Source organism: Semicossyphus pulcher, unplaced genomic scaffold (assembly GCF_022749685.1).
Source record: "Semicossyphus pulcher isolate SPU_LCO1_2020_fin unplaced genomic scaffold, fSemPul1.0.p SCAF_11, whole genome shotgun sequence".
NCBI lineage: Eukaryota > Metazoa > Chordata > Actinopteri > Labriformes > Labridae > Semicossyphus > Semicossyphus pulcher.
In genome coordinates, this window is record NW_027211615.1 from 12286092 (window position 1) to 12299535 (window position 13444).

A 13444-nucleotide genomic window follows, 5' to 3' on the forward strand; every position below is an offset into this window, starting at 1 on the left:
AATGCAATCAATTGGAATACAAATTAAAAATTGTTGAAAAGTTTTGGAGCAGATTCAAACATCAGTGCTTTTTTAATACCAACAATGAGTGTCTAAAACAGTCCAGTAATGTCTAGATATTTGCTGATAGGAATTAAACATGGGTAGACACTGCTGCAGCAAAAAGTTTGAAATATTTTAATTACACGGAAAAATGTGTGTATTCTAAAAACTAAGCTGTCAAAAAACAAAACAAAAACTAATTTAGGTAAAGGTTGCTGAATCCCAATTATCATATTGGCACAGGTTCTATGAATATCCAGCCTGAGGCAAAATAAGGGAATAACATCCAACTTTTCTACACTTTCAGAGTCATTGTCAGTTGCTTAAAAGTCATCAGACCAACCAAAACCAAGCCTTGCTTGAAACTCGCCCTCACTCCAGGTGTCTACGCAAAGACAGACAACATGGAACCATGATCGAAAAGTTGAGCAGAGTGACATTATATGTCAATAGCAGCAATGGCGTACAAAATATCTTTCTTTCAGTGTCAGTGAAAACACACTTTATGCTTTTAGTCACGTACTGTATAGGAGCTAGAAAAAATACGCTGAGTTTTAATGATTACAATTATAGTGTCTATATTTTAGGTGTTTATCTTCAAAAATGATCTGACTCCCTTTAGAATTGTCCCTATTACGTCGCCGGGAGATGTTCTCAGACGAGTAATTTGATCCAATTAGCCTGTTTCATTCAGTCAAGAACAAACAGATCTCACTCTCATAACGACCGTAATGACTCAAAATGCTCCTCTATGTCAGCTCACTTTCATGTTGCCCTTAAGCTTCTCACTTCTATCCACTTCATTAAAACCCCGTCATTAAACTGTCTCTCCCTTGACGTTTTCAATGTATTCCTCCCAGTATAGTCTGGCTAATAACATCTCTCCCCCCTACCTTTTTCTCCTCCAGCACGGCCGGTGTGGAATCCCCCAGCCGCTGGTGCAGCGTTACTCCGAGGATTTGGAGCAGCCTGTCAAGGACGTGGCCTCCAACATGGACCAGCTCCGAGTCAGAGAGCTCCGGAAGCAACACCGCATGGCTGTAAGGCAGCAACACTGATTCTCCTGAGAATCTTATCTTAATGCATACAATGTTGGAGCAATTTTTGGATTTGTACAGCTAGATAAATGCTTAGTGAGGCTTCCCTGTAAAAGGTCACTTGTGACAGTAATGTCCCTGTACCCAAGGCTGGTGCCATCATGGAGGAGGAGTGATAATAACTGCTTAAATGTGTAACAAGCTGGGTAAATGTAGAGATATTCTTTTATAAGCCAGTTGTCAATGTTTTATTATTATCAGTAGATTTTTATTAAGTTATTTTTTCGCCCATGATTCACTATATTGACCTGGCGGCCACATTTTCCTCTGACATCACCCTAAGGACGGAAAGCTCAAGTAATAGTAAGACTGCTGTATTCCAGGTTGTCATTAAAAAATGTAGGGAACTGAACTTCACTGCCTAAATATTGACCAGCAACTGAAAAAATACGATAAATAATGAAAATCGGGAGGGACAGCTAACATTACTATTAGCTATCAAGATAGGGGTATCATATGATGACTTTTCAATGGTGATGTTAGCATTCAGCTTACAATGATTTAAGCTAGGAAGTGGGGGAATGCCACATTCCATGGTTAAACATATTTGATTACTCATTTGCTTTCATTTCGACAACAGCCAATGTTAGCATTCAACCACTTCCTAGCTAACGTTACTGTTAGCTATCAATTTGGGCCTTTCCTATCATATGGTATTACACTATCTAATGGTGACGTTAGCATTTCGCCTCTACCTAGCAAACAAAATATGAGCTAGGAAGCCGTTGAAATCCATATTTCATGATAAATTAAACATATTTGAACACTCATTTGGTTCATTTGGACAACTGCCAATGTTAGCATTCAACTACTGACTAGCTAACATTACTGTAAGCTTGGAATTTGCGTCTTTTCTATAATATCGTCATCACTATCAAATAGTGATGTTAGCATTTAGCCACTCCCTAGCTAACAAAATATAAGCTAGGAAGTGGTAGAACGCCATACTTCATGGTTAACTAAATATATTTGATTATTCAATTCGACAACAGCAAATGTTAGCATTCAACTACTTACTAGCTAACATCACGGTTAGCTTGGAATTTACGTCTTTCCTATAATATCGTGTTACACTATCAAATGGTGATTTAGCCACTCCCTAGCTTACAAAATATAACCTAAAAAGTGGTGTAATGCCATATTTCATGATAAATTAAACATATTTGATTACTCATTTGCTTCATTTTGACAACAGCCACTGTTAGCATTCAACTACTTACTAACTAACATTACTGTAAGCTTGGAATGTGCGTCTTTTCTATTATAGCGTGTTACAATATCACATGGTGAATTAAGCATTCAGCCACTCACCCACTAACAGTAATATTAGCTTGTGGTTGAATGCTAGCATGAGCTGTTGTCTTTAGGTAACCGTTGTGTGTCAAATATGTTAAACTTGAAATATGGCACAAATGTCCCTCCAGATTTTCTTTTTAACGTTTTCAGTTGCGGATCAATCTGGAAGCTGTATGATGATGATGATTTGTCAGATTCCTTACAACCTTCAACACAGTAGTATGACATTATAAAAGCATTTTTGTTTACCACCCTGAGAGTGACTTGAGAGGAAAATGGACGCCATGTGAACAGGATTAATACAGCTTGAACATTTTATAACCTCTATTGTATTCTGAACACAGAGCCCTCTGTCCAGCACAGGTATTAGCTACCATAACTAATTTGTTTATCCTTACTGTGTCACTCAGATCCCCTCTGGAGGTCTGACAGAGATGTGCCGGAAGCCTCTGCCCTCAGGTAACATCAGCACAGTCTCTGATTGGCTGACCTCCATCGGACTGCCCATGTACACCACGTCTTTGGCGGCAGTGGGAATCGACACGCTGAGTCGCGTGGCCTTGTTAACGGATAGCAGCGTGTGGGAGGCAGGTGTGCGGGATGAAAGACACGTTCGCCGGCTGCTCAGTGAGGCGCGATTGGTCAGCGCACACAGAGAAGTGCAGTCCTAACCGTGTGGGCGGAGTCACACAAAATTACAGGTATCAAGTCACTGGTCAGTACCATCTCATTTAAACACGGTCAGTAGGTGGCGAAAGGCAAATTGGCCACAGGACTCGACAATAACGCGAGTGACCACAGCACTACAGTACTTCCTGTCTCGCACGTGTCACAAGACTCAAAGTGAGCCTACCCCGCTCTCTGATTTTCTCTCTTTATCACTTTTCTCAAATGTTTACGGCATTGAAGAGTTTTTTCTCCTAACAGCCAAGACAAGATGTTTGAATATTGCCTTTTTAAAGAAAAGACTTCAGACTCACTCCGTAGGATGGCTTCCACTCTGAAGACACCCCCAAAGTCTTAAAATAAAGACTTGGATCTGCCTTGAAGGAAGATTGCACACTCTTTTTGTAGGATGGATGTTTTTTAACAAACAGAAAAGACGGTTTACTTCCTGCATATTTCATAAGTGCTCCATTTCCAACTTTTTGTGGCAAGGCAACATTTTTCTGAGGGTCTTATAAGGAAGTAGCTCTGCCAAAGTGATTTATCCTCATTCAGCGTTTCATTCCCACTAATAGGATTTCATTTAATATTTGGACTTTTAATCAACTAAATACACGCACCAAACTTTGAGTAACTGCTCGTTTTGAGATGGCTTGTTTTGTATCATGTTTCTGTATTATAGCCTAAAGCGTATCTTAATTTTAAAATGATTTATATGCTTAAATTTGTTTGCCTTTTGAATGTTGCAGCCTTATTTTGGGTCATTGCTAAGCTGAAACAGCTGCAATCACATCTTTATATTTCATACTTGATGTCCTATTTTACTCTCTGTATCTTGGATGCACCTGAATATGAGTCGTACAGAAAGCTCTGTTGTACTCCAGTAATCACAATCAGCTTTCACAGCAACAACACATTCCCAGTGTATCCAAGCACATATTAAGTTGCCTTACCATTATAAATACAACATTTTATAGTGTTGACTATACCATGACTGAGGTTAGACTGTGCTGAAGGTGCAAGCCTTTGCTCTCTGAATGTGTCCAAGTCTGAGGAAATCTTGTGTTTTTACAAACACACACTCGACCAGATCATTTCACTGATGCACACACACGTGGACCACAAAACACGCCTTTGATGGATCGTGTTTTCTACGCTTGGAAAGCCACAAAACCACAGGCACGTCACAGACGTCGCCCCATGTTTAACATCCCTTTAACACCCCAACACATACACTGTATGTACATGTTCCATGTGGAAGGTTTTGGGACGCAAAGGGAGGGAGGAGAAAGTAAAAATGTTCCAAAGACACAGCTGACATCTGGGCTGTCATATCTGGAATTTATTGGACTGTCTACAGTTTGGTTACACTGTTGAGGAATTTGAGTTTTAGCTGGATAATAAGCTGTTTGGGACTTTTTAAACACATCATACTGGATCTGTATTCAAAGCTGGTTTAAAATGTTACTTTTTCAAACACACTGAGGATCGACAGTAAAAAACAGTTTTATCAGGAGAAAGGACGACCTCCAAGGTCAGCGTACACACTATGACACTAAATAGTCTTGGAAATCAGGGAAACACTGCGTCGGGTCGGCCTGTAGCACAAAAGGTATGGGGCAAAATCTGAAAACAACCAGTAACTAGTTTCTTTTAGACACATGAGAAATATTCCTTTTTTTTTACCTCAGATTTCTAACCGTAGTTCAATCTTTCACCATCGGAAGCAGAAAAATACTTTTCACATTTAGAATTGGACCAAGTGTTAAAATATGTGGATGTTTTTTTCTTCTTCTTTTTTTTTTACTTTATCTTTTTTTTCTTCTTTTTTTTCTTTCTTTCTTTCTTTCTTTTTTTTTTACTCAATCTTTTTTTTTCTTTAGCCTTCTTTTTTTTTTTTTTAACTTACAACGTATTCCAAGTATTTTATATTTAAACATTTGACCAAGTGTTGCAGAAATTAAATTTGCGCATTTTCTTTTCCTTTGTTTTTTTTTTTTTTTGCAGTGGGCATTTGCTAGATAGACATTTGAAGCCTTTTTTTCTCTTCAATCAAAGTGGTGCTCTGAGAAAGCGAGGAAATGGGGGGGTCATTTTTAAAAAAGTAAAAGACCCAACAAGTGTTTTGTAAAGAAAATACTGACACTGTAAATGCACTTTAGAGGGTAAAACTAGCTGTTTTATAAAAGCGACATTGGCTACATTTTGTTCAAAGGTCCATAAAAGGACATTTGTTGTCAGGTAAAGGGTTTCAGTGGGTTATGCTGGTATTTTCTTTTAGTATTGAGTTCCCAATGCCAACTTTTCTAACCATTCACGGGTTAACCTGCTCCACGTTTCACTTCCAGCTTGTTTTTGCATTCTTACAAAACTAAATTCTTAATTACATATATGAAATGCGAAGCAGAAGTTGCACATTCTGTATATGTAATTAATATTTAAATAACTTATTTTTGCTTTTTGTTTCAACTGTAATTAGCTGTACTATATGAATAGCAATACCTTCCTGCATAATGCATATTGCTTTAGCCAGTGAGGAACTACAGTATGTATTGTAAAATATGTGTACAAATTATTTTATTTGGTTTTCATCTACCTAATGATTGTCCATACAGATTTGCTTGTGTATTGAAACAACAAAAAAGTAATGTCCATAGCTATTTGTCATTCTGAAATATAATAAAAACTGTTTCTTGCCATAGGCTGGACGTCTGACTGTCACTATGCACTTACACACACACACACACACACACACACACACACACACACACACACACACTCTGTAATGGAAAGGCGTGGGCATTGGCCTCCTGGCTCCTTTATCAGTGTGGTTATTTGACCGTGGACACTGGCCTGTTGATTACTTTTAAAATAACTTTTTGAAATTAAAAATGAAAAGTGTGGATTAGCAACACTTGATTTAATTAAAAACAGTCTGTCAAACATGTTATTATTGTATTCTTAGATGCAAGAAAATAGAATAATGGAACATAATTCTGTGTCTTTATTGGGACCTTAACACCAACTGGACTGTACTGTCTCATTGAGCTCAGGACCAGGACAGCAGAGTTTGATACCATCAGGTTTTTCAGTGCTGTTCTTGTTAAATTGATTGCCCAATTGGACCCCAATTTGAAAACATTTAATCCTCAGAGATTGCATCTGAGAAGATTCAACTTGTATTTCAGCCAGTGTTCTTTCTTCTAATTAAAAAAGCAGAGAACAGAACTGAACAAGCATTTAATTTTAGAAGAAACCTGTTCTGCGCGTCTTAGTTTAATAGCATGCAACACACCTGCTGGTACAGGCTATCGTAATATCATGCACTGACTACTGCAACTCCCTCCTGGCAGAGAGTCCACATTCAAACCTCTACAGATGATCCAGAACGCAGCAGCACGACTGCTCTTCAACCAACCCCAAACAGCACACTGTCACTCCACTGCTCATATCCCTCCCTCCACTGGCTCCAAGTCGCTGCTTGCATAAAATTCAAAACCCTGTTGCTCGCTTATCAAACAGGAAGAAAAACAGCTCCTGGCTACCTGAACGCCCTCATCCAGGTCTACACTCCATCCTGCCCAGTGAAAGGCGCCTGGTACTCCCATCACAACAGGGCCCTAAGTCGCTTTCCTCAGTCGTCCCCAGGTGGTGGAACGAGTTACTAAACTCCATTCGGTCTGCAGAGTCCCTTTCACCTTTAAGAAGAAGCTAAAGACTCAGCTCTTTCATAAACACCTCTGACCTTAATGATGTTGATGCTATTGATGATGATGACATCGAGGATATTACTGATGTTGATTAGGATATTCATGATAATGATAATAACGTCAGCATTGTTGATGTTGTAGTTGTAGCTGCTTCTACACACCCTGTGCACTGCCTGTCGGCACCAGTGTCCGATCGCACTTGAAGCCTTTTGTTGGCTCTTACTTCATTGCTTTTGTTGTATAAAGTCTCAGATGTACGTCGCTTTGGACAAAAGCGTCTGCTAAATATAATTGTAACTCATTGCTCATTAAAAAAAGGAGCCACAGTATAATACATTTTCTCCACACAGCTGTAATGAGCAGTTGGGATTTCTAGTTCACAACTCTCTTCCACAGAAACAGTTGCTCATCCAATTTTAAACATCTCAGGACGACACGACCTTATTCTAATGAAGATTCCCTCAATTTCGGCAGTGGGATCACAACATTTCACAGTGACTTTTATATCTTATTTGATTCCAGGAACAAATCCAACAACTAGTTCTGATCTTTATCTGCCTGGATCTGAGCGTACTTTATCATTACCGAGCGTGAATAATGAGCAGATACAAAGCACCGACTGGGAGAGAGAGAGAGCAGTCATTATGATGGCGAAGATTCCTCAGCAATAAAGTGTAATGAGTGCAATACTTAAATGGATCCTTATAGGGAAATTCTGCTCCCACTTGTTTCCCTGCAGGGAGGTCGGAGGTCACTTAAGTAGTTCCTCTGAAAGAGTGTAACGTTTGAGTTTGTTTCCCAAATATGGTCTACACAAAAATGTCTCTGCCAGAGTACATAAAACGTTAAGTATCCACAGGTGGTTGGACAAACTGTTTACTGCATCTGTGTACATATTTTAAAACTGCAAACTAAGACAAACTTCAGTTGAATTCCAGCCCAAGGATATGACTGAATTCTGCAGAACCTGACTCAAACTGAGGCATCGGGGTAAATATTTAATGGCAGAAATCTGCGCTTATTATGTTTTAAACATTTGTCCTGCTTTCCCTGTCTCTTGTGGCGTTTATTTTTTGCTTCCTCCAGGTGCTCCGCGTATCACACCACCAGGAACTGACTTGTTTTAAATCACACAGTCGGTAGTTCTGGTTTGACAAAGCCTGATTTACAGCACACATACATTCATACTGTTGGCCTGTGTAATAAAGTCCCGCGCTGCATGGCTGATTCCGATGGCAGGGTTATAAACCTCTAATGCTTCCACACTTCTTGTGCCGAGCTTGCAAAATACAGCACTGCACTATTTACAATTCATTTACCTGTGGAAAAGTCGACCCAACCGGCCCTCGACAGAATCCCTGTGCTTCTTTTATTACCTTTAGTCTGTCAAGCCAAATTGTTTTCCTCAGCCGTTGTTGCTCCCCCGACTGCTGTATCTGTCGCCGGTGAAAGCGCGTCACACTTGCGCTGAGGTAGTTACTGTGCTGAATGACTGTTGTTGTCGCCTCCTAAGTGCAGGTGTAGTCTTAATGGTGGGTTCTAACCCTGCTGTGGAGAGATATACGGCTCAGCGTAAAGACCTTACAGCCGGCCTGAGGGAGAAGAGAAAGTTTAAAACACACACACGTGCTTACACAGGAGACGTGAGCAGGTTCTCGTCTAACAGGCTTCTTTTTTTTAAATAAACCTCAAGCATCTGCAGCCTTATTCTAAAGTGTAATTAAACTTCAAAGGTCAAAGGTCAAGCTGCTGTTTCTATTAAGGGGGAATGTTTCGTCTGCTGGCAATTTAATGTCATAGGACAGATCTATTCATTTGGCAGCCCTTGGGCTGAATCCGGCTCTTTGGCAACCTCAATCGGGCCCTTTAATCATTTATAAAAACAATATAAAAATGGCATGCATACTTTATTTAAAAGTTTTAATCCAAACATTTTAAGCAGAGTGGATTTAAGAGAGTTAAACTGAAGAAAAAATAGATGTTAAAATCAACAGACTACTTTCATCCATCCATTATCTATACCGCTTATCCTGTTCAGGGTCGCGGGGGGGGTTGGAGCCTATCCCAGCTGTCATTGGACTAATCACAGGGCTGACAAATAGAGACAGACAACCTTTCATACTAACGTTCACACCTACGGGCAATTTTAGAGTTACCTATGAACCTAACGAGCATGTCTTTGGACTGTGGGAGGAAGCCGGGGTACCCGGAGGGAACCCATGCCTGCACGGGGAGAACATGCAAACTCCACACAGAAAGGCCCACGTTGTATGAACTGGGATTTGAACTATGAACCTTCTCAAAAGATGCATTTTTTTTAAACTATGTATATTGGTTTTAAGTTTGCAGATCTCATCACATTACACAATAAATAGCAAAAAGGTGCATTGTTAACACACTTCAATTCCCTGCTATACAAGGGGGTTCCAACATCAATCAATCAAATAATTCATATGTACAGTGTATTATCGCCAAAATGGCCAAAAAGTTTTGATAAAGGATAAGGCTTCAATCTCTTATAAAATCTAAAAATAAGTTTTGTTCCGGTATAAAGCTGAGTTAAATCTCCTGCCAGTCTCTGTCTTAGCTGTCGCAAATCAAACCTGTTCCTGTGACTGCCCAGACTCCCCCCTTTCTCTCCCCGAACACTGGGTGACGCTGTTTTACGCACAGCGATCCAACCCAAATCCTATGAGGTGGAAGTTTTTCCTCTTTCCACGTTCAGTAATCTGACACCCAAAAAGTCTCCGAGCAGAAGGATGGACTCTTAACTCGGGCTGGAAGGACGGAAGGAAGGAGCAGTCATCCAACGAGCGCAAACGAGAGGGGCCGAGCTGAAGCGAAAAACGCTGTGCGCAAAAAACAACCCCGTGGCTGCGGCAGCTGAGGAGGAGAGCTGGGTGCCTGCGCGTCCCCCCAAAAATAACTGGCCGTCCGCCTCAGATGATCTCAAAGCGACAAGTTTCACTTTCCACAGGCGGATGGGTGACTTTCCACGGCGCTTTGTGAGGAGGAGATGATGAAGAATTTCAACAGCAGTCCCCTTCACAGCAACAACCAGACTCCCAACCACATCAGAGAGCGGAACAACAGAAAGTACAGCAGTTTACTCTCTGCGATACCGTTGCGATTTTCCCTGCGAGGTTATGGTTTCTGCATGGCTACGCTCTTCTTCTTCTGTTTCGGCTCCCTTTTTTACCAGCTGAACGGAGGACCCCCGAAAATCCTGCTGGACATCCGACAGTATCTCGGTAAGAACTTTTTTTTCCTTTTCCTCTGGCTGGCTGAAGCGCGTCACCATCAAAGAGATTCTTTTGGATAAAAAGTTGCAGTGCATGTCTAGACGCCCTGAAGAGAAACCTCTCGTGCAGCGCTGAATGAGAGGTGCAAGAGTGTCTTTTAGGAAATCCACCGGAGGCTAAAGTGATTATCTTGACGTCCTCTGATCATAATCTCTAAATAAAAAAAAAAAAAGCTTTAAGTCTGACATTTGCATTTGCACAATTATCTTTTATTTTGAAATTGTATATTTTTAAAGTTCACCCAAGGCTTCAAATTCAGCCCAAAACCTGAGGAATGCGCTCCCTTGTGCACCATTTCTATATCAGTTCTGACTTGTCAGCGCGTGGTTGGGATCTATTATGGTAACAAGAACGTAGCAACTGTTCGGATTGATACTGTGTGTGAAAGCTGACTGACACCTCTTCTTGTGCAGCCAGCTGGTGCGCTCCAGCCGCACAGCGCTCATTACGCACGGCTGGCACCGGCGGAACAAGGCGCAATAGTGTTCTAATGGGGAAATTTATGCTGGTGTTTGGAGACAGCCAAGGGTGCTGTGTCATAAGCTTGACATTTCTAGAATTGATACAGTGAGAGGCATGTGGATGAGTTGTTTTAGGGAAGAGGTTGCCAGCTGAAAGAAGAGAGTTTTATGTTTTCAATTGGATATGAGTTGGAGTTGCTTAAAGTGACAAGATTAAAGTGATGATTGGTGATAAATGTCCCCAAGTTTGGCTGAATCTGCAAATCTCTGCTATATCTGTGTCTTGAGGAAGTATTAAGGGTCAAAAAAAGGAAGCTTGTGGTTTGGGGTTTGCATGTGCTGCTGAGTCTCTCAAAGAGGTCATTTCTTATCAACATGTCCTACAACTTGTGCTGCAGCTAGTGTGTGTGTGTGTGTGTGAGAGAGAGTGTGTTGAAAGGAGGTTGTGTTCTTACCTATTTCTCACAGAGGGCTCGAGGCCTTTATGACGTGATAAACATCTGGAACAGAAAGATAGTCACTCACCAAGTCGGCCACTAATCCCGAGGGTCAGATTGGTTTCCTGTCGACACACATTCACGCTAAATCCTGCGCCCTCGTGCACGCGTGCACACTTCAGCTGCACAATGCGGTCATGAAATCATTTTTGATTTGATTTAGCCCATGAAAACAAACATTTTGTTCATGTCTTTTTTGCAGCACATTAAAAGAAAGTCAAGTGTGCAGACTAAATGAAAAGCCTGTTCATGGCTTTATTTGAGTGATATGAGGGCTGTTAATACTTTTCTGAGCAGACTGAAGCAACATCCCCTGCGATGAAACTTTGTAGCCTAATTTGATTTAGAAATTGCAGCAGTCAGAGCAAGTTCGTTGTTATTTTAGAGTCAATGCACAGAGATAATGCACACACAGTCAGCTGTAAAGCTCTCACTAAGGAGCACTCTGCTTCTTGGAAGTGCTTTATAACCCGAACACAAACGCACAAACCTCAGCTACCAGCTGAATCTCAGAGATGCTGTCTTCCAGGATGTGGTAGATGTGTTCACTACAAGCTGAGAAAGATGGAGGCGAATGTATTATTTGCAGCGTCACAATGCACCAGCACTCAAACATATGTGCACCATGAGGGCGAGGAATCCCTCCATTAGAAGATGAATGAGTTACAGGGCCCACCTGCATGACGTGATCTGCACAGAGACCCAGAGGAGCCTGATTCCTGTCAAACACTGACTCCTCTATATTCAAGAGGGGGGTTTCTTATGTAACAGTGACTGTAGACCCTCCCCTGGGGGTCTGGATGAGTAATCGTCTCCGCTCATTATGATGCTGCTGCAAGGAGAGGCGGTCTCCGTCCAGAATCAGAAGCTGTAAGATGAGACTCTGGAATCGATCGGTGAATTTCAGTGATATATATTTCAGGTTACTTTTTTCAAGTTGAAACCTTTAAGGGAAAACAAAAGACCTTTTTGAAGAGAGTTCTTCAAAGGCTGGATTTTGGGTAGAAGGAAGGAAGGAGGGGAGAACATTTAGATTGATATTCTTTAGATGCGGTCTGCTTGTTGCCCTCATGCTGAAGAAACCTGTGGTCCTCAGCAGTTCGAGGACAAACAAAGAGGGTAAAAGAGGGAACTTGCTGTGCCGAAAGTGCCCTTAACTGTTCTTTGACAGAAAGTTTGGAGGAAAGTTTTTTTGTCGCAAAGCAATTTAATGTTCCCAGAGTTTCTCTTTTTGTCACTTCCACCCCTGTAAATTATTGAAAAGCTCTGTCTCTCACCATCTCTATCCAACTCAGTCTTCATTCTACTGTCTCGATCTTGGTGTCAAACATTGATGAGTGAAACTCCTTCCAGATAAGTCAGGAACCAAACTCTCCTGTAACTCCTAACCCCACTTGCTGGAACTTATAACAAGATAAAGGGATATTTGGCATAATAAATCCTCCTATGCTACACCGACCTGTGTTACTTTTGGGTAAAAGAATAGTGGGTTGATTTTCTGCTAGTGTGCGAGGTGTGTGTGTTCCTCCCAGCCGGACGCACTGTAGAGGGAACAGAGCCTGTTTTGTTTGGGCCGGCAGGGAGGTTGGTGTGTGAAGGTGTCACTCAACGTAAAGCTGCAGTAAGTGAAACGTGCAGACCTTTAGGCCCTGATCGACAGCCGTGTGCTTCCCATCATTGACTTTCTCTTACACTTGGTCGATCTACACACAAACACTCTGGTCTTACCTCAAAAAATCCACCTTCTTTGCTAATGAGCCTTTATTTGAGTGCCAGTTTGGAGCGGTCAGATTGCATTGGCTGCTTGCAGGGTTCTCAAAAACCACTCATCCGATCAACTTTGCTCCCTTGGGTTGCCAGGAATACACCTGCCAAGTGTGAAGTCCATCCAATGAATGTTTCTCGGGATATGCCAATGACAGTCATACACACATTAAGCCAGACAGATGGACAGAGAGTGCTTTCTTCTTGGTTAGATAATGCTGGTGCCACATGGAAAGCTATTGGCCAAATGGGAACACATTGGTCACGGTAACTCAGACATCATATCTACACATGCCCACCAAATTCGATTGCCATGGTTACATTATAAGCTCTGCCCCTTGAAACAAACTTTAAGGACCACTCAGCAAAACTGTATCGATAAATCAATAATCTGATACGGAAACTTGTTCTTGCTTGGCACAGAGATGTTGTCTGCCAAACTTGATGGTGATTACTGACATTTTGTTGGGTGATTTGTTGTAAAAACTATCCAATTATGACCAACTTACAAATGTGGAGTAATTACACATTGGGGTTGGTGTATATGGCTTGATTTATATGAACCCATTGTATTGTAAAAGTTACAGAAAAAAAGTTTGTTGTTGTAGC

At 41.2% G+C, this 13444-nt stretch overlaps 2 protein-coding genes across 4 annotated transcripts in view; both read left to right on the top strand.

Annotated features, from left to right (window-relative positions):
• The window catches only part of sash1a (SAM and SH3 domain containing 1a), a 176127-nt gene extending 170335 nt beyond the window's left edge, over positions 1-5792 (top strand). For all 3 annotated transcript variants that reach the window (XM_069683770.1, XM_069683778.1, XM_069683787.1), the window contains 2 exons: positions 951-1082; positions 2846-5792. In XM_069683770.1, the coding sequence (XP_069539871.1) occupies positions 951-1082; positions 2846-3106 (393 nt within the window). In that variant the 3' untranslated portion in view covers positions 3107-5792. The remainder of the gene's footprint in view (positions 1-950; positions 1083-2845) is intronic.
• Positions 5793-9644: 3852 nt separating this feature from the next.
• Positions 9645-13444, top strand: part of usta (uronyl 2-sulfotransferase a) — a 62913-nt gene continuing 59113 nt past the window's right edge. The window contains exon 1 of the mRNA XM_069657279.1: positions 9645-10062. Coding sequence (XP_069513380.1) covers positions 9828-10062 — 235 coding nt within the window. The 5' untranslated portion in view covers positions 9645-9827. The remainder of the gene's footprint in view (positions 10063-13444) is intronic.